Raw genomic sequence first — 24,415 nt, 5'->3', positions numbered from 1 at the left:
ATCCCTCATTCACCTGGCTAACTCCTACCTATTATACTCTGTTTAACATGGCATATCACTCCATTATTTCCCATTTCAGAATCCTGCTTGTTTCCTTTAGAGAATTTATTATAATTTGTAATTATTTTAAGATTTTTTTGTGTACTTAATTTTTTTGCCTGCCTCCTCTGAACTTAAGCTCAATGAGAACAGTGACTAGTTGTCTTGTTCATAATATTCCCAGAGCCTAGCATTGAAGAACTCAAATATTCGTTGGTTCTCCGCTGGAGGCAGTTTTGTCCCCTGGGTGGATAGTTGGCAATACTCCTGAGGAGGACTGGTGGAAGAAGGAATTAGTCACTTTCCTTTGCATTGATGTGACAGGAGAGTCCAAAGCATCATTAGTCCCCTGTGGTGAAACCTCAATTTAAACCGAGACTTTAAAATATGTTTTTGGTTATAAGTGCCAGAAACCCAATTAAACCGTTGTTTTTAATTTGGCGAACAAGCTAGATTTGGCAGGGGGCAACCAGAAATCAACTTTATTCTATCTCATTATTATCCCTGAAAATCTCTGAGGATCCCTCTCCTAGTACAAAATCTGAGGCAAAGCATTTTGCTTTTCCAGTCAATCTCATGTAATTAAAAAGTCATCCAATAATTTTCTCATGATAAAATAATGGTCTTTTCCCCTAGTATTAAAAAAATCCTGTAGAATACAATGTCAAAAATCCCCAGACTTATACAGTTCAAAAATGCTCTGCCACTCTCCCCACCTTGTTCTTTCTTCTCCCTGGCTGACTAGTTTTTTGGGAGTGCCTCTCTAGGGGTGGAGAAGACAAAAACAGAAAGAATCTTTCTGGATTGAAACAGTTTTAGCCCAGTGTTAGTGCCCTCTGGATGTAGCTGCAGTGTGAAGCTGACCCTTTCTCTCACAGCGTGCCTCATTGGGGAAACCTCACCTATAGTTTCTTGGCTCAGCCATGTATCTTCTGGCTGGCTACCTATGACATACACCTCAGTCTCCGGTTTCCAGGGGTCCATCCCTAGGTTAGGGTCATCTCGTCCATATTGGCAGTTCTATTGGACAGCTGCTCTCAAGATAACTCAGTCCAGCTTACACAGGGCTCTCACTTGGTCCACAAAAAGCATACCAGTATCTTGCACAGAAGTGTGAGCTGTTCCCAATCAGCCCTGTGTGCATATTCTGCTCAGAGGCAGCCTCAGCCTCTTAAGACTTCTCAGATGTGAATCGGTTATCAGGTCTCATTTCTCCAAGAATCCAGTGGACACATGTCATCTTTTTCCAAATGGTCCTCTCAAAGCCCCTCAGCCTTGGCCTGACATGAAGGGGAAGTAATTTCCCCACCTCCAGGTGGTACTTTAATTTGGATGTGGAAGTATTTGGCACTGGCACTTGAAGCCTCTGCCAAGAATCTGTTACCATCTGTTCACTCGTGCACTCGTAGAGTAACGGTTCAGGTTACCTAGCTCAAGGTTTCTCAAAAATGATACTGTTGACATTTTAGACTGATTAATCCTTTGTTGTGGAGGGTGGTTCCTGTGCATTATAGGATGTTTAGCAGCACCTTTGGTCTTTACCTGCTAGATCTTCAGTCCCCAACCCTTTGGCTGTGGACCGGTACCAGTCCATGGCATGTTAGGAATATCAGGCCACACAGCAGGAAGCGAGCAGTCGGTGAGCAAGCAAAGCTTATCTGTATTTACAGCTGCTCCCCATTGCTCACCGTCCCTGCCTCCATACCCTCAGTCCGTGGAAGAATTGTCTTCCGTGAAACCAGACCTGGTGCCAAAAATGTTGGGGACCGTTGCACTAGATGTCAGTAGCACCTCCTCCCAATGGTGACAAACAAAAATGTCTCCAGACATATCAAATGTCCCCCGGGGGGCAAAACTGCCCCCAGCTGAGAATCAGTGCTCTAGCTTAGGCTAGTGCTTCTCAAACTTTTTTCAGATTATCACATCAGATCATTGAGAAAATTATAATACACTGAGATCAATAGACAAAGATGCTTGCAATTAGAGGTTTCCAGCAGGGATCACTGTCTTGGCACTTGAAACACATTTGTGAACTGGGCAAAAAAAAGAGGGGATTTATTTATTCATGGAAGGGTAGCTAAAGCCAGGGACTCAACATTGCTAGGACTCCCTCATGATCTCTTCATCACTCACTTCTTAATTTGTCAACTTACAGTTTTCTCCAAAAGCAGAGATCCTACTTTAAAATAATCCCAAAGAATGGATTTATTATCTTTACCTGGTTCAAATGCATAAGAGCATTCAGCTCTAAGACATGAAAGAACAAGGCAGCTCCAATGACAATTAAGTGGATGAATGGATAGCCAATACTGGCATTAGGGCTGAATAAGATTCCAGATGGACCAAAGGAGAAAGGACATTTTAGGCAGAGGGAACATCATAGGCAAAGGCACATCAACAGGAGAGAATATGCTCCAGTTGGGAACCTGCAAGGGGTCAGTATTGCTAAAGCAAAGATTGAGAGCAGGGAATAGTGGAAAAGACTGGACAGAGAGGGACAGATTATGAGTGATCTTATCTGCTGAGTAGTTTTCCTTGTAGAGATCCATGAAAAAGTTTGAGAAAGGAAGCAACATGATATTTATATAATGGATTACTTGGACAGCGGTGACTGGCAGCATAGAGTAGAGGCAGGCTATTGCAGAATCCAGACAAGCAAAGCTAAGAGCTTAGCAGTGGAAATGGTAATGGAAGTTACTTAGGAGATAAAATTAATAGACTTTCAATTGACTACATGGGAGATGAAGCCTAGGAGGGCTCCTCTGCACAGATCCTCGTCATTCTTACTTCAATTATTTTAACAGTCCCCTAACATGTCTTTCTTACTCTAGTTTCAGTGTCCTCTAGTCCAATGCCATACTTCTAGACTAAACATCACTCTTTCTAAAACAGAAATCCAATTACATAAGTCTTTAATGACTCCTCTTGCCCCAAAGACTCCTTTTGTCACCAAGGGCCTAGGGGGAGGCAAGTAAGTTGCCTAGAATGCAACAGCGAAGAACCATGCACTTGGAGAAACCAGAGAGTACCTCTTCAAATTGTGTGCCGCAGGCACCTTGCTTGCTTCATCCTAATTTCTCTCATGGCCTTAGTTTGACCCAAATATGCTCCACCTACCTTCTTTTTTGCTACACCCAAACACCCTGTCCTCCAGGTATTCTAGCCTACATTTCATTTTCCTGAAATGCAAAACATTTGCTTGTGCCTCTTCTATTGAGTGCTGCTTTCCTTATGTATGGAACGCCCTTTTGCCTTTTGCCTTTTCTCTCAAAAGTGAACTCTACTCATTTTTTAAGGGAGGGGAGACCTCTTTTGACTTTTCCACATTGTGTGGGTCCTTCCTTGTATTCTATGGCATATTCTCTAGGGATTACTGCTGCTTGATCATACAATATGCATTGGAAAGTCATTATTAGACATTAGACATAGATTTGTTCACTTTTCTATTGCCTGAACTAAACTATGGGAAGGGATTTTTCTTACTCATTCTGGTATTTCCAGCATTCAGCACAGTACATGGCACAACATAGGAAATGAACAAATTGATAAACCTGTTATTGAAAAAGACAAATGAATAGGAAAATATGAAATAAGTATAAGACGTATTTTCTAACTAGGAAAGACAGCAATTGTCTTGTACTTCTCAAAATTTCCATCATTTAAATATATGCACAGCAGATGCAGCTCTTTTTTAAATTAAATTTAGAAATGGCACATGGTTTTCTAGACTTTTGAACTGTCACAAGATTTTTTAGAAATGCAAAATATGAACTCTTGTTTCCATGTAGTTTAATTTAAATTTTATTGTTCTTTATGGTAAAGTAACTTTAGAATAAACTTACTTACATAAGCTCTTACTAGAAAAATATCTGTTGCCTACTATTTATTTTATACTTTGATATAAATACATTTTGATGTAAATAGAATATGTGCCTCTTACATATTCTCACAATTACTGAGGCAGTGCAGTGAAAATATGCTCTATATCATTTTCTGGTCTCGGATCTCCAGTTTTTACCATTTTTATAATCTCTTTAAGCCCCAATTTCTTGATCTACAAAAATGGCAATAATAATTTTTTCACTAACAGCTTTATTGAAATATTCACATACTATACAATTCACCCTTTTAAAGTACACCCTTCAGTGGTTTGCAGTACATTCAGATTTGCACAACTATCACCACAATCTAAGGTTAGAATAGGCTGGGCATGGTGGCTCACACCTGTAATCCCAGCACTTTGGGGGGCTGAGGTGGAAGGAACTCTTGAGCCCAGGAGTTCAAGACCAGCCTGAGCAACATAGTGAGACTCCGTCTCTACAAAAAAAATTTAAAAATTAGCCATAGTTTGGTATCTCATGACCTGTGCCTGTAGTCCCAGATACTTGGGAGGCTGAGGTGGGATGATCGCTTGAGCCCAGGAGTTCAAGGTTGTAATAAGCTATGATTGCATCACTGCACTCTAGCCAGCGTAATAGAGCAAGACCCTGCCTCAAAAAAAACAAAAGTTTAGAACATTTAACATTTTCACCACCCCAAAAAGAAGCCCCATACCCTTTAGCAGTCGCTTCCATTTCCCTTCAAGCCTCCCAGCCCTAGGCAACCATGAATAAACTTCCTGTCTCTATAGATTTGCCTTTTCTGGACATTACATAAAAATGGAATCATATAATATGTGGTCTTTTATGACTGGCTTCTTCGAATAATGTTTTCAAGGTTCATTCATGCTGTAGCATTTATTAGTACATCATTCCTTTTTTTTTTTTTTTAAGACAGAGTCTCACTCTTTTGCCTGGGCTAGAGTGAGTGCCGTGGCATCAGCCTAGCTCACAGCAACCTCAAACTCCTGGGCTCAAGCGATCCTCCTGCCTCAGCCTCCCGAGTAGCTGGGACTACAGGCATGTGCCACCATGCCTGGCTAATTTCTCTATATATTTTTAGTTGTCTGATTAATTTCTTTCTATTTTTAGTAGAGACGGGGTCTCGCTCTTGCTCAGGCTGGTCTCGAACTCCTGAGCTCAAACAATCCGCCCGCCTCGGCCTCCCAGAGTGCTAGGATTACAGGCATGAGCCACCGCGCCCGGCCTACATCATTCCTTTTTATTGCCAAATAATACTATATGGATATACCACATTTTATTTTATCCATTGATCAGTTGATGGACATTTAGGTTGTTTCCACTTTTTGGCTATTAAGAATGATGCCACTATGCATATTTGTGTCAGTTTTTGTGGATGTATGTTTTCATTTCTCTTGGGTATTAACTAGCAGTGGAATTATTGGGTCATATGGTAACCCTATGTTTAACATTTTGAGGAACCGAATCTGCAATATTCAGATGTGTTTATGGAACCACTGTACTCTAGATAGATGTTCTAAATTAGCATCTAGAACCATATTCTGAGTTCTAATGCCTTAGTTGGCTTAGTTCTTTACAGGACTTATAGAGGGTTCCTGCAAAACACTTTGGGTGATGAGAACAGAGATACAATGACCAATATATGCCCTATATCATTGTGTTAATTTGAAAGGAGGCTCTGAAGTATTTCTGGGGCCTCTGCCAGGTTTTAGCAGTTAATGTAAAAGATAATTGGAGATATGAATTACCTAAAAGTGTTCATCTATTTAGGTGATGCAATTGCTTTTAAATCCTAAATGTGCTAGACTCCTTTGGTCAGGCTTAATGTTGTCACTTGATAAGTGCTGTTTCCACTGATGATTTGTGAAATACATTGGCCACATATTCCCTGAGCTGCAGTGAGATGTGATCCTGAACAACCTAAATAAAGTATCAGATTACATTCAGTGGCATTCATATGGCCCACAGGAAAATTTTTCTTGCAAAGTTGCAAGTATAGGCCACTTCTGCTGCAGGTCTTTCTCACTGTTTTGCCATCAAAGGCCTCTCTGGATAGTATATTGCTTTTAGACTTTTCCAGTTGGCATAAACTCCAGGGCTCAGAGGTTGAGTTATCTGTTTCTTTACTTGGCTTAAAGCGGGGATAGGGTGAGATAAGCACTGTCCTATCTGCGCTCCTGGGGAAGGGGAAGGGGAATGCACAGAACTCCAGAAAACTATCTTGTAGGCATTTTCATTCTCTAAACTTGTTTCATCAGTCCTGCTATATCATTCCAGGGAGGTGCATGAGAACTGAGGATTGCTAAATGGGCTACACATTTTTCCAGGGTGTCCTGTGTGGATGGTCTAGCATCTCTTTTTAAAATTCTTAGGATATTTGGCATGTATTTTTCTCAGCTTTGGAGCTTCTGCCAAAAGACACTGAAAAGTCCCATTTAATATGCCATATATCTTAGAAATATGTGCCAGGATTGTTTTATGGTCTTTTTTGGTGTCATGGACATTCTGGTAAAGTCTGTGTATCCCCTTCTCAACGTAATGCTTCTATATACATAAAACAAAATATGTAGGATTACAAAGGAAACCAATAATATTGAAATAGAGTTTCATCCTCGGACTCCACAGAGGTACAAGTACCCAGGTTAAAAACTTACCTAACAGGCTGGGCACGATGGCTCATGACTATAATTCTGGCCTCTGGGAAGCCGAGGTGGGAGGATCACCTGAGCCCAGTTCAAGACCAGCCTTAGCAATATAATAAGACCCCATCTGTACAAAAAATAGAAAAATTAGCCAGGCATAGTGGCATGTGCCTGTACTCCCAGCTACTCAGGAGGCTGAGTTGGGAGGATTGCTTGAGCCCAGGAGTTTGAGGTTGCAGTGAGCTATGATGATGCCACTGCACTCTAGTCCCAGGTCACAGAGTGAGACCCTGTTTTAAAAACAAAACCAAATAAAAATAACCAAAAAACTTACATAAGAATCTTAGTGCTTTACAAGAACTATTACATTTATCTTTCTAACACCTCAGGAGGAAACTGAGGCATAAAGCAAGGGGGTAAGTACCTTGCCTAAGACCACTGTGACATAATGAGAAATATATATTTGGACTCTGTCCCCAGTTCCTGACACAGAGATCCTAAATCTCTTGGGATTTCCTGGTTAACAGGAGTGTCTTTGTTCTAATGGGGTGACTGTTGATGGGCTCCTGTATAGCTTCAGGATGGAGGATGGTCACCAGAAAAATCAAACCATGAGGCTTAGAACTTTCAGTCCCATGCCCCATCCTCTGTGGAAGGGAGAAGAGCTGGAGATCGAATTAATAATCAATAATTCTTACATAATGAAGCCTCCATAAAAATCCCTAGAGTGGGCCGGGCGCGGAGGCTCACGCCTGTAATCCTAGCATTCTGGGGGGCCGAGGCGGGCGGATTGTTTGAGCTCAGGAGTTTGAGACCAGCCTGAGCAAGAGCGAGACTCCGTCTCTACTAAAAATAGAAAGAAATTAATCGGACTGTTTCAAATATATAGAAAAAAATTAGCCGGGCATGGTGGCGCATGCCTGTAGTCCCAGCTACTCGGGAGGCTGAGGCAGGAGGATCGCTTGAGCCCAGGAGTTTGAGGTTGCTGTGAGCTATGTTGACGCCAGTGCACTCTAGCCCAGGCAAAAGAGTGAGACTCTGCCTCAAAAAAAAAAAAAAAAAAAATCCCTAGAGTGCAGGGTTCAAACAGCTTCTGAGTTGGTGAACACATCCATATGCTGGAAAGGTGGCACACCCCAACTCCATGGCAACAGAAGCTTCTGTACTCGGGACCCTTCCAGACCATGCCATATGTACCTTTTCATCTGGCTATTCATCTGTATCCTTTGTAAAATTCTTTGTAATAAAGCAGTAAACATAAGTAAATGTTTCCCTGTGTTTTGTAAGCCATTATAGCAAATTATTGCATGTGAGGAGGGGATTGTGGGAATCCCTGATTTATAGCTGGTGAGTCAGAAGTACAGGTGACAACCTGGAACTTGCGATTGGTATCAGAAGTGGGGGCAATCTTGTGGGACTGAGCCATTAAGAGGTCTGATGCACTCCAGGTAAATAGTATTGACTTGAATTGAATTGTAGGACATCCAGTTGGTGTCTGCAGATAATTTGGAGAATTGTTTGGTGAGGAAAAAAACCTCTACATATTTGGTGTCAGAGGTGTTGAAAGTATAGAAAAATAGTTTTTTCCCCCTTTAATCATGCATCTGGTAAGCAGCAGAGAAAGGATGCAAACCCAGGCAGTCTTACTCCACAGCATTGTTTTGATGCTATGCATATAAGCTGCCCTAAATTCATTAATGGTTGCTGCAGCAAGTATTGCAGTATTTGGACAGTGGAAACAACTGATATTATTCCATGAACTCCACTCTCTGGTTTAGTGAGTATTAAATGACCACTTTGGTTATCTGGGGGAGGGACAGGACTTTAGAATTAATTCAGGCTCTACTTTTTTTTTCCTGGTACAGGATAGCAGAAGACGTTGAGTTTCCCTGTTTTTTATTTGTTCACTTTTTTTTTTTTTTTTGAGACAGAGTCTCACTGTGTTGCCCGGGCTAGAGTGAGTGCCGTGGCGTCAGCCTAGCTCACAGCAACCTCAAACTCCTGGGCTCAAGCAATCCTTCTGCCTCAGCCTCCCGAGTAGCTGGGACTACAGGCATGCGCCACCATGCCTGGCTAATTTTTTCTATATATTTTTAGTTGTCCAGTTAATTTCTTTCTATTTTTAGTAGAGATGGGGGTCTCGTTCTTGCTCAGGCTGGTCTCAAACTCCTGAGCTCAAAACAATCGGCCCGCCTCGGCCTCCCAGAGAGGTAGGATTACAGGCGTGAGCCACCGCGCCCGGCCTGTTCACTTTTTTTTTTTACTTGTAGCTAATGTCATCTTAACTAATATGCCCAATAATGGCTAAGATGGAGTACAGTACTCTACCAACCCAGAAGAAAGACTTGGAGCAAATTACATTTGGTTTAGAAAAATAAATGAAATGCAGCATTTCTTATTCTCCTGTTAAAGAGTAAAATCTGTACCCACTGTGTAATGGTATCTCTCTCACAATGTTTATTGGGGAATTAAAGGAGATAATGTTCTCAGGAGGGTTGCTTTAAGTGGTAGTCATCACCATTACTGTTCTTACCATTAGGTTGAATGTCTGGAAGTTGTGGCAAATATGGAGGAGGCAGCAGAGAGGAAATTGGGGATATAAGCAAAAATAGCCTTACAAATTCCAGATTCAAGTCTCAAGAGCTCCATTTACTTTATAAGTGTAAAATATTTTAACACAGAACTCAGTCTGTGCATTTTTAGTTATTAGTCATCTAGTAGTATCACACATTGGTGTTGCCATTCTCCCTATTTTCCATTTGACTAAATGGGAATTTTGAAAACAGAAAAGATTGCGCATTCTTGTTCCTTAGATAACACTAGTAACATTTCCTTTCATGTTTTAGCTAGTCTTGCAACATTATTTTGGCTTTTCACCACAAATATAATCAGCAACTGGAATTCTTAAATCTCTGAATCTGACGGAATATTTTGGCTAAGGGTGGCACATATAAACAGCATCGTGGATTTTTTGTTATTATTTTTCTTGCCTTATTACTTTAGTGTGTATTAGACAGAACCCGAAAGCAGTGGCTATCCCACCTAATAACTGGCCACATTCACAATTCTTTGGTTGCTTAATTCAGTGTGAAACACTGAGGAAAGCTAAAGTGAAATTGAAATCAATAATAAATGCATCCTCTATACACGGGTGGAATGCCTAACACTCATTCGTTTGAAGGCTGAGGGTCCATGGTAGAAGTTCTTAATCTGGGATGCATGGATTGGTTTTGAGGATTTGAAACTGTATATGTATTTTTTCTTTTAATAATGTATGAGCATGTCTCTGGGCATTTTTCTGGGGAAAGTCTCCATAGTTTTCACCAGATTCACAATCGTCCTAGATCCCCTAAAAGGTGAGGAACTATGATAGCAGTTCTTTACATGCTTGTAAAAGAATGCAATTGTTCTATCTAGTTCTCACGTCCATCTGAAAAGACGGGAGACTTTACCCTAAACAAAAATGGCAGGAGCTGCTTCACACGCAGCCCCTCACGCGGTAAGGCTAGAGGGCACCTCCACTGTCTCTCCACAGTCACACTCCTGACCCCGGAAGGACTCCGCCTCCGGCGGCCAGGCTGCTGCTCGGCGTCGGGCTGCGGCTGAGAAGCAGGCGTGGGCGGGCAGGCTGTACCTGGCCTGGAGCTCCGGGTACGTAGGTGGCGGGACCGGCCGAAGCTGAGAGTGCGGTCGCGACGTTGTTGGGCCAAAGGCCGCGGGGCGAGGGAGGCGCAGGTTCCAGCGCTCGCTTTAGCGATCGGGACTCTTGAGTTCCCGGTGGGGCAACGGAAAGCCGCAGGGTCTATTGCCGTACTGCCCTGCACCCGCTGTCTCTTGTCTCATCGCAGAGGCTAAGCAGGGTTGGGTCTGGCTAGTGCTCCGATGGGAAAGCGGGAGGGCCCCCACGCCAGAGGCAGGCCCACAGGGAAGCGCTGAATCGGCGTGAGTTCTCCAAGGCTCTGAGCCAAGGGGAAGTCTGGGCGGCCGGGCTAGGAGGAAGCCCCTTTTCTGGTCCTCTTGTTAAAAAAAAAAAAAAAAGGAAGACCACAGAGGAGAGCACGGTGAGGGGCTGGGGGAAGAAGAGTGCTGGAGGTGGGGCAGAAGGTGAGGTCTGATGATCGGCTTGGATGTCAGCGGTTTTGATCAGGGAGTGGTTTTTGGATGTGGTAGATTACGCGTCTTTGAAGGTGCTTTTAGAGAATAATTTAGGTTGGGAGTATCGTGGCATCGGGTACTTCTGTGAAGTTATTAAACATCTGTTTTCTGGAGGGAGGACTCCAAGAGATCTTGTTCTTGCACGGACCTTTAAGACCTTTATCGTTATTATTATTATTTTATTTTTGTTGCAACTAAGCATTTTGCTCTGTTTAAAGTATCTTCTCAGAGTTTGGTTGTATAGATTTATGATTCACGTCAATTTTTTTGGTATTTCAGACTTTCATTCTTGGTTGGATAATAAAGTTGTAGAATTTTAAGATGTTTAAGAAGCAAATTCTAAGACCAGGCATGGTGGGTCACACCTGTAATCCTACCATTTTGGGAGGTCGAGGCAGGAGGATCCCTTGAGGCCAGGAGTTTGAGGTTGCAGTGAGCTATGATGATGCCACTGCACTCTAGCCCCAGCGACCGAGTGAGACCCTGTCTCAAAACAATAACAAAACACCAGCAAATTCTATTTAAAAACACTTATTTTTAATTCATAAGTGGTTGAAGTGTAGCGAAGCAAGTAATATTACACAGGACAATATTTTTGGTGATGTTTTAGACTCCTACAAATTTGAATAATCATGAAACTACCTTCATGTTGTTTGAATTATACTTCTGAAAGCAGCTGAAATGACAAGTTTCTAAAAAGTTATTCAATTAATAATGGTTAAGTTTGCAGTCAGCATCCTCAGTGATTTTAAATGAAAGGGAATGGGATAATTAGAATGCAAAAAGGGAGATTTGTCAAAATTCTTTTAAGAAAACCACTGCAGCAAATTGAAGTGTTTGCTTAAAAATCTGGAATGCTCTATTTATGGGGAAAATTACTTTGGGTGAATTACTCTTGATACTTTTTTTTAAGTGCAGTAGAATAGATTGCTTAATGGTCTAGAATCTATTTAATTAGTAAAAATGTTTCAGCATGGTGGTGTGCCCCTGTAGTCCCAGCTACTCAGGAGGCTGAGGCTGGAGGACTACTTGAGCCCAGGAATTTGAGGTTGCAGTAAGCTATGATGATGCCACCGCACTCTATCCCAGGCAACAGAGTGAGACCCTGTCTCAAAAACAAAAACCAGAAGGGAATAGTCTACTGGAGTCTAGAAAAAGAGAGCACAGAGATATATGCAGGAATAAAGGATCTAAGGAAAGTACAGCAAATAAGCTTTTATGGAAGGATTGTTGGTAATTTTAATTTTCTCTGTGGTAATATAGAGCACTATACCAAGAAAAGAAATACTGAATTTGGTAGGCATAAACATTCTGGTTACTGGAGAAGCCTATTGTCTTGTGCACCAGAGATAGTTTTCAGGCTTTTTTTTTTTTTTTTTTTTTTTTGAGACAGAGTCTCAATGTGTTGCCTAGGCTAGAGTGCCATGGCGTCATCCTCGCTCACAGCAACCTCAAACTCCTGGGCTCAAGCGATCCTCCTGCCTCAGCCTCCCGAGTAGCTGGGACTACAGGCATGCGCCACCATGCCCGGCTAATTTTTTCTATGTATTTTTAGTTATCCGATTAATTTCTTTCTATTTTTAGTAGAGACGGGGTCTCGTTCTTGCTCAGGCTGGTCTCGAACTCCTTAGCTCAAACAATCCGCCCACCTCGGCCTCCCAGAGAGCTAGGATTACAGGCGTGAGCCACCGCGCCCAGCCTCAGGCTTTTTTTTGGTAGGGATGAAGTATTCCTGGAGGACCCTTTGATTTTGTGCCCACCAGTGTTTTTGACTTAATAGTTCAGGTTCCCACAATATTTTAATTTCAGAGAGGGTATGTTTTAAAAGCATATATAAGTAATCTGGTCACTAGATAGTGTATGTCTTTATTATAGATGATTTAATTTGTAAACTGATTTATACATCAGTACCATGTAAATTTGTTTACTGTGTGTTCAATTGGGTACACTAATAAAATTGAGTTTCTGGCTTTACAAAGCGGAGACCCAGACCCTGAAGCATTACGTTTCTATCAAGGTTCCACTACCTTAAGAATCTCTCTTTCAATGATAGTGCTTCCTATGTAGATATCTGACCTTTCTTTGGTTGCAAGAGAATTAGCATGCATTAAAGCAATATCAAAATTACATAGCGTATATGTGGCATTTCTTTTATAATATTTAAAATTGGACAGCAATAAAATAAATGCATGAGTCCGAAGTTCCTCTCTAGCCCCAAGTGTCTGTTCCAGATTCTATTCGACAACCTCCCCCCACCCCCCTCCTGTTATTTGAAAGAAATGAGTAGGAAGAAGTAGATTTGAAGTTACTAATTAAAAGCTGATAAATTTTTATTTATCCAAAAAAGAGAGGATCTGGAAACTGTAATTTTCTAGGAATATTTACTACCTAAACTAGAAGTTTAAATCTAACTTTTGGTGCTTTGGTGATTAACAAATATAATTTCAGTTGAAGTGTAGTATCATGAATAATTGAGTGCCAAAAAAAAAGCTGATAGAGCTAAGTTTTCAATTTGTATCTTTCATTGTTAAAGTAACCAGAAATCTTTGTGGCTAATATGTTTTTATGTTTCATTTAATGAAAGTTAGAAGAGGAGTCATGTCAGAAGAAACAGTAAGCGAATCACAGTTTTCCTTGAAGACGGCAGCATTAAGAGTGTTTGATCTTCCTCTGTCCTGGTACTATTCTCTCTCCCAGGTAAACAAAAGAAGCAGACACAAAGTTAAATAATAAGTTCATTACTCAGAGTATGTTTTGTTTATACTATTTAAATTTAAATTGAGGTTTTTATATGGCACATTCAAATGTTTGTTAAAGTAATTTAAAACCTACTTGGTTTTTATTAATTTCATGGGGCTTTATTTTCTTAGTTATCATGTTTATAACTCTTAAAAGGGGATTGCATTACTTTAAAAAAGTTCCTATCTTAAGTGAATTTACACAGTCTATTACAATTATTTTCAGTGAATTATGTTATTCCAGTAGACCTGTTCTCACTATTAGAATCCTTTTTATTTTGGTAAAGTACACATAACATAGAATTGACAATTTTAACCATTTTTAAATGTACAGTTCATTAGCATTAAGCACATTCACATTATTGTGCAACCAATCTTCAGATTTTCTATTTATTATTTAGTTTTGGTAGGCTTAGTGTTTCTAGGAATTTGTTTATTTAATCTAGGTTATCCAATTTGTTGGTGTACAATTGTTCATATTATTCTCTTATAATCCTTTTATTTCTATAGAATAGATATTAATGTCCCTACCTTCATTTCTGATTTTATTGATTTTAGTCTTCTCTGTTTTTCTTCGTAGTCCATCTAGCTAAAGGCTTGTCAATTTTGTTGATCTTTTCCAAGAACTATCTTTTGGTCATTGATCTTTTGCTATTGTCTTTCTGTTCTGTTTCATTTATCTCTGCCCTAACCTTTTTTATTTCCTTGTTTCTGCTAGCTTTGGGTTTAGTTTGTTCTTCTTTTCTAGTTCCTTAAGTTGTAAAGTTAAGTTGTTGATTGGAGATCTTTCTTATATTATAGTGTATAGTCTTGATTGTGTAGTCCTACATTCACATGTACATTAAATACTAATATATTTAACTTTGATCCAAGAAGAATATTTTCCTTTTGATAATAAGGTCATGTAAGTTTATAAAATGTAATGAAAAGTAAAGTGTTCTTAATGCTATTTTTAGAATTCATTTTATTATTGACTCTTTAGCATCCAAAATGAAGAAGCTGATTTTTTTCCCCTGAATCTCATTTGGTTTCTGTGAACACTGAAGGGAAAAACATAGAAATGGAAAAAAATAACAATTGATAACAAGTGTAGTAGAGATATTATTGAAGAGAGGTACTGAAGAGAATAATTCAAGTATGTAGTATGTTAAGTTTTGACACACACATAAAAATACGTAAATATATGTGACATCATCATCGCAGTCAAGATGACGAACATCCCCATCATCTCCAAGTTTTCTCATTTGCCTTTGTAATCTCTCCCTCTGCACCTCCCTGTCTAGCTTCCCTCCCCTACTTGTCCTCAGGCAGCCACTGATCTGCTTTTCATCACTATAGATTAATTTGCATTTTCTAGAATTTTATATAAATAGAATCATATAGTACATACTCTTTTTTGTCTGGCTTCTTTCACTCATCCTAATTATTTTTGAAATTTATTCATGTTATTTTGTGTACCAATAGTTGATTCCCTTTTTTCACTGTTCAGAGACTAGCTTTATTGAGGTATGCTGCACATGCAGTATAACATGTACCCATCTTAGAGATACATCATCTTAAATTTTGTCATGCATATACCTATGTAGCCACCACCTCCATTGAGTTAATACTTCCAGCATCCTGTAAGACTCCCTCATTCCCTCAACCATACTCCAACCCTAGACTCAAGGAATCATTGACCTTTCTGTCACTACAGGTCAGTTTTGCCTCTTTTTAAATTTCAAATAAATGGAATCATACAATATAAACTCAGTACGTTTGGCTTCTTTCACTCAGCAAGAGATTCATGTTTTTGCACATAGCAGTTGTCTATGCCTTACTGCAGAGCAGTGTTCTATTGTGTGGACATACCATGGTTCATTTATCCCTTTACGTACTGATAGACGATGTGTTGTTTCCACTTTTTAACTTTTAGAATAAAGCTCCTGTGATTATTCTTGTACAAGTCTTTGTGAGGTCGTGTTTTCATTTCTCTTGGGTAAATATCTAGGAGTGGAACTACTGGGTCATAATGTAAGTGTGTAAAAAGCTGCCAGAATAGTTAGAAAGTGACTGTATCATTTTCTACTCCCAATGGCAATGTATAAGAGAACTGGTTGTTCCATGTCTCTGCCAACAGTTGGGATCGTCAGTCTTTTTTAATTTTAGCCACTCTATTGGGTATGCAGTGATATTTCACTGTGGTCTTAATTTGTATTCCTGTAATGACTAACGATGCTGAGCATCTTTTCATGTCCTTATTTACTATTCATATATCTTCTTTTACACAGTATCTGTTCAAAGTCTTCTGGCCGTTTTTTAAATTTAGTCTGATCATCTTACTGATTAATAAGAATTCTTTTTATTTTTCTTTTCTAGAGACAGAGTCTCACTCTTTGGCCCAATGCAGTGGTACAGTCATAGCTCATTGTAGCCTCAAACTCCTGGGCTCAAGCAATCCTCCTGCCTCAGTCTCCTGAGTAGCTGGGACTATAGGTGTATGCCACCATCCCCAGATAATTTTTTAATTTTTTTTGTAGAGATGAGGTCTTGCTATATTGTCCAGGCTGGTCTCAAACTCCTGGCCTCAAGTGATCCTCCAACCTTGGCCTCCTAAAGTGCTGAGATTACAGGCGTGAGTCACCACACCCCACCTGTAAGAATTCTTTATGTATTCTGAATACAAGTCTTTGGTCAGATATACCTATCACAAATATTTTCTCCTAGTCTATGGTCTTCATTTTTACTTTATGGCTTTTGAGAGTAAAAGTTTATAATTTTATTGGAGTCTAACTTATCAATTTTTTTCATTTATGGTTCATGTTCTGCCAAACCCCAGCCAAACCCCAGCTTCCAGAAGTTTTAGCTTTTACGCATAGGTCTATGTGCCATTTGAGTTAAATTTTGTGTCCAGTGTGATATAAGTATTAAGGTTCATTCTTTCCCACAGGTATCCTGTTGTTTTACTATTATTTGTTGAAAAGACTGTCTTTCTCTCATTCAGTTACTTTGACACTTTTGATAACAGTCGACACTATATTGCTGAATTATTTCTGAATTTTCTGTTTAGTTCCACTGATTATATGTCTGTCCTTACACCAATACCTTGCAGTCTCAATTAAGGCAGTTTGTAGTATGTCTTGAAATTGGTCAGTGTAAATACTCTAACTTGTTCTTTTTCAAAATTATTGTGGCTATTGTAGGTGCTTTACATTTCTATGGAGATTTTAGAAATCAGTTTGTTGATTTCTACCCAAAGAGCTGCTCAGACTTTGATCAGGATTGTGTCAAATATATGGGTCAATTTGAGCAAATCGCCATTGTTAACTAAAAAAAACTAACAAGATTTATACTTTGGAAAAAGGAGAGCTTTATTTATTTATTTATTTTGTAAAAAAAATCGAGAGCTTTATTTTTTTTAAAGGGTAGCAATCTGTTGGGTGGACATTTAAACAGGCTGAGAAGCAGAGCCCCAACCAGAAGCCAGACGCACGTGTTTCAAAGAAGAGAAATAAGGGAACAGGATTTTATACTGAGTAGGGTAGTCAAATATATATATTCAACAAGCTAAAGGAGGAGTCATGAATATTTATAAAGGGAAATCATGTATTTGTAATTGTGTTTTATATCTCTCCTATCCTGTCATGGCTGGGAACTCAGTTTTATGATGTTTCTGGGGTCCCTTTGGCCGAGAGGGGTCTATTTAGGTAGCAGAGGGCTTAGGATTTTATTTTCAGTTTACACCATCTTCTTGAATCTTCCAATACATAACCGTGGTATCTCCATGATATTGTGAAATATCCATGTGGTCTTTCCATTTCCTGACATACAGCTCCTGGAATCTCCATAGTGATAATAGTGTGTTTGTGTGCTAATGAGTTGAGTGGTGGCTGGCACCCCTGGGTAGTTTCCTGATGGGGCTGGTCACGGGAAAGACCAAGGCAGGATTAGAAGGTTGGGAACTTTCAGCCCTACCCCTCAGTCTCCAGGGAGGGGAGAGGGGCTGAAGGTTGAATTGATGCCAACTGCCAATAATGTCATCAGTCATGCCTAGGTAATGAAGCCTTCATGAAAACGCATGAGAACAGGGTTCAGAGCTGAATGTGCGGAGGTGCCTGAAGGTGGCTTGCCTGCAGAGTGCATGGGAGCTCTGCCCCGCTTCCCACATGCCTCACCCTATGCATCTTTTCCATCTGGCTCTTCGTCTGTATTCTTTGTAATATCTCTTAAAATAAATGAGCAAATGCAATGAAGTGTTTCCTTGACTTTTGTGAGTCGCTCTAGCAAATGAATAGACCCTGAGGAGGGGGTAGTGGAGTCCTGTTTCATAGCCTCCTGGTATCTGAAATGGGGCCCCGTCTTGTGGGGCTGAGCTTTCAACCTGTGGAATCTGATGCCAATTCCAGGTAGATAGTATCTGAACTGAGTTAAGTTATAGGACACCCAGCTGTTGTCCCTTGAAGAATTCCTTGGTGTGTGGGGAAACCTCCCCACAGCTGGTATCAGAAGCGTGTTGAGTCTGTGGCTGTGTGATAGGAGAGGGGGGAAAAGAGAGTTTAGTTTTTCCTCAGACAGTCTTTCCATTTGTTTATATTATTAGGTCGTTTTTGATTTCTCTCAGTTACATCTTAGTTAATTCCTTTTTGTTGCTGAGTAATATTCTATGGTGTACTTATACTGCAGTTTGTTCACCTACTCACCCATTGACGAACATTTGGATTGTTTTCTGTATTTTTAATTATAAATAAAGGTGCTAAGAACATTCCCATACGGGTCTTTGTGTGAACATGTGCTTTCATTTCTCTTGGGTAAATACTTAGGAATAGAATGACTGAGTCATAAGGTAGGTATACATTTAAATTTTTAAGAAAATGCCAAACTTTTCCCAAATGTGATTGTAACATTGTTATGGCCAGTCTTTTAAATTTCAACCATTCTAATATAGGTGTGTAGTAGAATCTCATTGTGGTTTTAGTTTACATTTCCTAATGACTATTGATGTTGAGTGTGTTTTCATGTGCTTATTTGGAATCTCTTTATCTTCTTAGTTGATGTATCTATCTAAAGCTTTTGTCCATTTTTAAATTGGAGTTTTGTTTTCATATTAAGTTTTAAGAGTTTGTTATGTGCCCTAGATAATGAAAATCCTATACCAGATATTCGATTTGCAACTATATTAACCTCAATTTGTGGTTTGTCTTTTCACTCTCTTAACAGTACCTTTCAAAGAGCAGATTTTAATTATGAAGTCCAATTTATCAACTTTTTGATTTTCAGTTTTTTAATGGGTCAGTCTTTCGGTGTCGTATGTAAGAAATACTTGCGTAACTAAAGGTCACAAAGATTTTCTCCTATGTTTTCTTATAGAACTTCTAGAATTTTAGGTTTTATATTTAATTCTGTAATCCATGAGTTAATTGTTGTATATGTTATCAGGTTCTGATTGAAGTTCCATATTTATTGCGTATGGATAACCAGTTTTTTCCAATACCAGTTGTTAAAGAGACTAACTGAATTGCTTTTGCACCTTTGCCAAAAATCAGTTGTCCATATATGTGTTTTTTATTTCTCTCTACTGTTCCATTGATCTATTTGTTTCTCTTTATGCCAATATGACACTGTGTTATCTGCTGTAGCTTTTTAAGTCTTGAAATTGGGTAGTATTAGTCTTTCAACTTTGGTTTTCTTTTTTAAAGTTGTTCTGGCTATTCTAGGCCCATTTGTATTTCCATACGAACTTTAGAATCAGCTATAGGTTTCTACCCAAGTTAAAAATAAAAAAAAAAGCTTGCTAGGATTACCACTGGGACTTCATTGAATCTATAGATTAATTTAGGATAATTGACATCTTCATTGAGTCTTTCACCCTATAAATGCTTTATATCTCTCCATATATTTAGGTTTTCTTTCTTTTCCCTCAGCAGTGTTTGCTAGTTTTCAGGATATGTCTTTCACATCTTCTGTAAGATTTATTCTTATATAGTTCATATTTTTATTCTATTATAAATGGCATTTTTAAAATTTGAATTTCCAATTACTTGTTAGTGTATGGAAATAGGAATTTTTTTATATCGATCTTGTAATCTACAACTTTATTAAATTCACTTATTCTAGGAGCTTTTTGTAAATTCTGTATTTTGTATATAGATCATGTGTTTTTGAATGGTAATAAATGTTTTTATTCTGCTAATACGTTATAGTTTGAAAGCTTATGTTCAGTTTTTCATTTTTTAAAATACTTTTATTATGGAAAATTTTACTCATACAAAATAGAATAGTTTAATGAACTCCCATGTACCTGACACCCAGCCTCAATAGTTACCAACTCATGGGCAATCTTACTTTCTGTGTTCTCCTACCCACTTCTTCCCCTTACCCTCCCATTGGATTATTTTGAAACAGATGCAATACATCATATTATTTCATTTGTAAATATTTCTTTGTATATCTTACCTCTTAAAACATAACTACCAAAACATTACATCTTCCCAAACCAATAGTAATTCCTTAATATTATCAACATCCAGTCAGTGTGTACATTGCTACTATTATCCTGTGAGTATTTTTTGTTTGTTTTTGTGGAATTGAGATAATTCGTAAGTCTCTGAGGTGTCTTTCAACTCTTGGATCTTTTTAATCTGTAGACTCCTTCTCCATCTTTCTTTATTGTTTGCATTTTCTGTGAAAAAAACCAGATTCTTTGTTGTGACAGATATTGTTAATTACATTCTCTCTCCACTGTATTTCTTATGAATTGGTAGTTAGATCAGAGTGTCAATCAGATTCAGGTGGTTTTTTTTCCCCCTCCGAAGCTAGATCATAGGAAGTACATAATGTCTGATTGGCTCTCTTTGTGATGTTTATGACCTAGGTCTTTGATGATTATAGTCTAGATATGCCAATTTCTATAAAGAGAAACTTTGTGTCATTAACTATTTTGTTACTCGGATACAGCGTGCATGGAAAAGATAGAATAATTGTTTGATTGTTTCCTTTTTTTAAACTGGGTTTTAAAATAATGAGATGGTTCCCTAGTGTCCTTCACAGCAGATCAACGAAGGTTTTAAAAAAATCATTCTGGATCAGGCATGGTGGCTCACACCTGTAATCCTAGCACTCTGGGAGGCCAAGGCAGGAGGATCCCTTGAGGCCAGGAGTTTGAGACCAGCTTCAGAAAGAGTGAGACCTCGTCTCTACAAAAGACAGAAAAATTAGCTGGATATGGTGGCACATGCCTATAGTCCCAGATGCTTGAGAGGTTGAGGCAAGAGGATCACTTGAGCCCAGGAGTTTGAGATTGCAGTGAGCTTTGATGACACCACTGCACTCTGCCCAGGGCAACAGAGCTAGACTCTGTCTAAAAAAAAAAAAAAAAATTATTCTAATTTCATGGATTTAACGGTATTTGATGTTTTAAACAATTGCATTTTATTTATCCTTATTTATTCTCAAATGATCTCGAGTACCTATTCAAGTTGGCTCCTAAGTGCTTTTGATACATCCCTGGTGATAGCTTCTTTGCTCTTTGGTATAAATGATACAGGCTCATCTTGTACTTTTCCTGCTCCATCCCTGGAATTAGCCACCTCTCCAAGGAACCTTTGGGTGTAAAATAATATTTAAAGACAACAAATTACATACCATGATTCAATTCAGATTAAATTGAATGGCTGTGTGAAGGAAAACAATCTCCTCATAAAATTCTACCAGAGGTTCATTGATTTGAGTTAATCTGGATTAGAAACTATTGGTACAGCTTTATTTAACAAAACTTTTTATTTTGAAGTAATTATAGATTTATAGGAAGTTGCAAAAATTATACAGAGCAGCCCAGTATAGTCTTCATCCAGTTTTCTTTTGTCATTTTAAGAATGCTATAGAAGTTGGGTCCCCAACCCCCTGCACCTGAGCTCCCCACCCTTAACAACCCTCCCATGGAAGAATTGTCTTCCATGAAACTTAGGAACCCGACCGCACAGCAGGAGGTGAGCAGCAGGCAAGCCTTCATCTGTATTTACAGCCACTCCCCATTGCTCACATCACCGCCTAAGGTCCACACCCTGCCCCCATCACTTTGCGGAAAAACTATCATCCATGAAACAGGTCCCTGGTGCCAAAAAGGCTGGGGACTGCTACATAGAATGTCCCTCAGTTGAGTTTCTCTCATATTTTTTCTTTGTTTATTCTTTTTTCTTTTTTTTTTTTTTAAGAAATAGTATCTTGGTTGCCGAGACTGGAGTGCAGTGATGCTATCATAGCTCACTCTAACCTCGAACTGCTGAGTTCAAGGGATCCTCCTGCCTCAGCCTCCAAAGTAGCTCAGACTACAGGTGTGTGCCACCATGCCAGGCTAATTTTAAAAATCTTTTTGTAGGGATGAGGTCTCACTATGTTTCCCAGGCTGGTCTCAAACTCCTGGCCTCACGTAGTCCTCCCACCTCATCCTCCCAAAGTGCTGGGATTATAGGTGTGAGCTCCATGTGTCTCACGTTTTCTTAAGATTAGGTTGAAGTTATGCATTTATGGCAAGATACCACAATATCAGGGCATACGTGATGATTTCTATATGCCTTGTTACTGGTGATAATAACTTCGATCACTTGGTTAGGGATTTTTTCTACTGTTTTTCTCCTTTGTATTAATAAATAATAAATTTAGAGGTAGATGCTTTCAGATTATATAAATATCTTGTTTCTCCTCAAATTTTGCCCACTAACTTTAGTATTTATTTAGATCTTGCTCTCAGAAGTTATTACTAAAGTATTTATTGGTGATTTTCCATTTCTGTCATTCCTTCTACATTTATTTGGAATGGTTCCTTAAGGAAGGGTTGTCCCTTCTCCCCTTTTTATTTATTTATTCAGTTATTTATTATATCACTTTGAATATTTAGTTTATTTTGGGGGTTATAATCCAATACTATAATTATTTGTGCTCAAATTGTTCCATCTTTGGCTATTGGGAGCTCTTTCAGGGTGGCTCCTATGTCCTTTTGACAGTCCCTCTTCTTTTTTCTTTCTTCCTTCCTTTTATCCCCCTCCAGGTTCATCTTGCATTTTTTTCTGCCTGAGTCCTGGAATCAACCACTTCTCCAGAGAGCTTTGGTTCTCTTTAGTGGAGAATGGCATTTAGAAACTAAGATCTGGATGCCAGGTGTGTACTTTGCTACTGGGATGTCACTGTTTCTAGATCCTCTTAGGAAACAGGGCTAGGATATACGTGAATGCATACTAATCCATGTATTCAAAATCAGCTTTATTTCTGAATTTATCTCTCTGCATATACATTTTAAATAGGAAAAAAACCCAACAAAGCATGAATTCCTACTGATACTTCCAACTTCAATCCAATAACAGAGGTTTCATTTTAGCATTCCTACTTGGCTCATCTGTTTCTCCAGCGGTGAGACACTTGGCTCTCATTAACTGCAGTATATTATCTATAAGACATTTATTTTCTACAGTATCTCATGTACATACAGTTTCAGAATCGCTACCCCAGTATCCCTCTGAGAAACAAATTTACCAACTAGATTACAATGTTTATGTATAATTCTTTTTGTCTTTGGCCTTACAGTATCAGTCAAAACATTGTTACTTAAGTCAGAGCCTTTCTTCCCCACCCTCTTCAGTGTGTTTATGTCCTTCATTTGTAACACAGTTTATTTGTCACAGTCTGTGATCCCACATCCTGGTTAATTTTTACAAATTGATACATAGTACGATCTGTTTTTTGTTGTGCTTAGTGCTAGGGTTTTGGCAGATAAATGATGATGTATCCATCACCATAGTACCAAACAGAACAGTTCTGTCACCCCCAAAATTCCCTTGTGCAGCCCTTTTGTTAGTTACCTCCTCATCCCCTAACCCTTGGCTACCGTTGATCTCTTTTCTGTCCTATAGTTTTGTCCTTACCACATTGTCATATAAATGGTGGCTCATACCTGTAATCTTAGCACTTCAGGAGGCTGAAGTGGGAGGATCTCTAAAGGCCAGGAGTTAAAGACCAGCCTGAGCAACACAGCAAGACCCTGTCTCTACAAAAAATAGAAAAATTAGCTGGGTGTGGTGGCACACATCTGTAGTTCCAGCTACTTGCGAGGCTGAGGCAGGTGGATCGTTTGAGCCCAGGAGTCTAAGGTTGCATTGAGCTGTGATGATGCCACAGCACTGTAGCCTGGGCAACAGAGTGAGACTCTGTCTCAAAAGGAATTATATACTATATGACCTTTTGAAATCAGCTTTTTTTCATGTAGCATAATGCATTTGAAATTCATTCACATTGCCATATGTCTGAATAGTTTGCCTCTTTTTATTGCTGAGTAGTATTCCATTTTATGAATATAACATGGTTTCTTTATTCACATGTTAAAGGACATCCAGGTTGTTTCTGGTTTTAGGTGATTATTAGGTCTTATGTTTTCTTTTAGAATTTTCTCTTATGTTTTCTTTTAGAATTTCTTCCTTGGATTTTCTCTGACAAAAATAGGTTGACTATATTCATGTGGATTTCTTTCTGAGCTCTCTATTCTGTTGCATTGATCTGTATGTATTCTTTCACCAATACCACACTGTCTTGATTATTGTAGCTTTATAGTTACATCTTGAATTTGACTAGTGTGAGTACTCCACCTTTGTTCTTTTTCACAATTATTTTGGCTATTATAGTTCTTTTGCCTTTTCCTAATTTTTTAAAAAATAAACTTATCTAGCACTCTGGGAGGCCAAGGCAGGCAGACCGTTTGAGCTCAGGAGTTCGAGACCAGCCTGAGCAAGAGCGAGACCCCGTCTCTACTAAAAAAATATAGAAAGAAATTATCTGGACAACTACAAATATATAGAAAAAGTTATCCGAGCATGGTGGTGCATGTCTGCAGTCCCAGTTAGTCAGGAGGCTGAGGCAGAAGGATTGCTTGAGCCTAGGAGTTTGAGGTTCCTCTGAGCTAGGCCGACGCCACGGCACTCTAGCCCGGGCAGCAGAGTGAGACTCTGTCTCAAAAAAA

At 39.1% G+C, this 24,415-nt stretch overlaps 1 protein-coding gene across 1 annotated transcript in view; it reads left to right on the top strand.

The window, feature by feature from the left end:
* Positions 1 to 24,415, top strand: part of FAM73A (family with sequence similarity 73, member A) — a 95,324-nt gene that overhangs the window by 2,044 nt on the left and 68,865 nt on the right. The window contains 2 exon segments of the mRNA XM_012661035.1: positions 10,077 to 10,200; positions 13,288 to 13,393. Coding sequence (XP_012516489.1) covers positions 10,077 to 10,200; positions 13,288 to 13,393 — 230 coding nt within the window.

This window comes from Propithecus coquereli, unplaced genomic scaffold, assembly GCF_000956105.1.
Source record: "Propithecus coquereli isolate 6110/MARCELLA unplaced genomic scaffold, Pcoq_1.0 Scaffold7, whole genome shotgun sequence".
NCBI classification, from domain to species: Eukaryota; Metazoa; Chordata; class Mammalia; order Primates; family Indriidae; genus Propithecus; species Propithecus coquereli.
The sequence above is the reverse complement of the archived record's forward strand: the minus strand, read 5'-3'. Positions and strand labels throughout refer to the sequence as shown.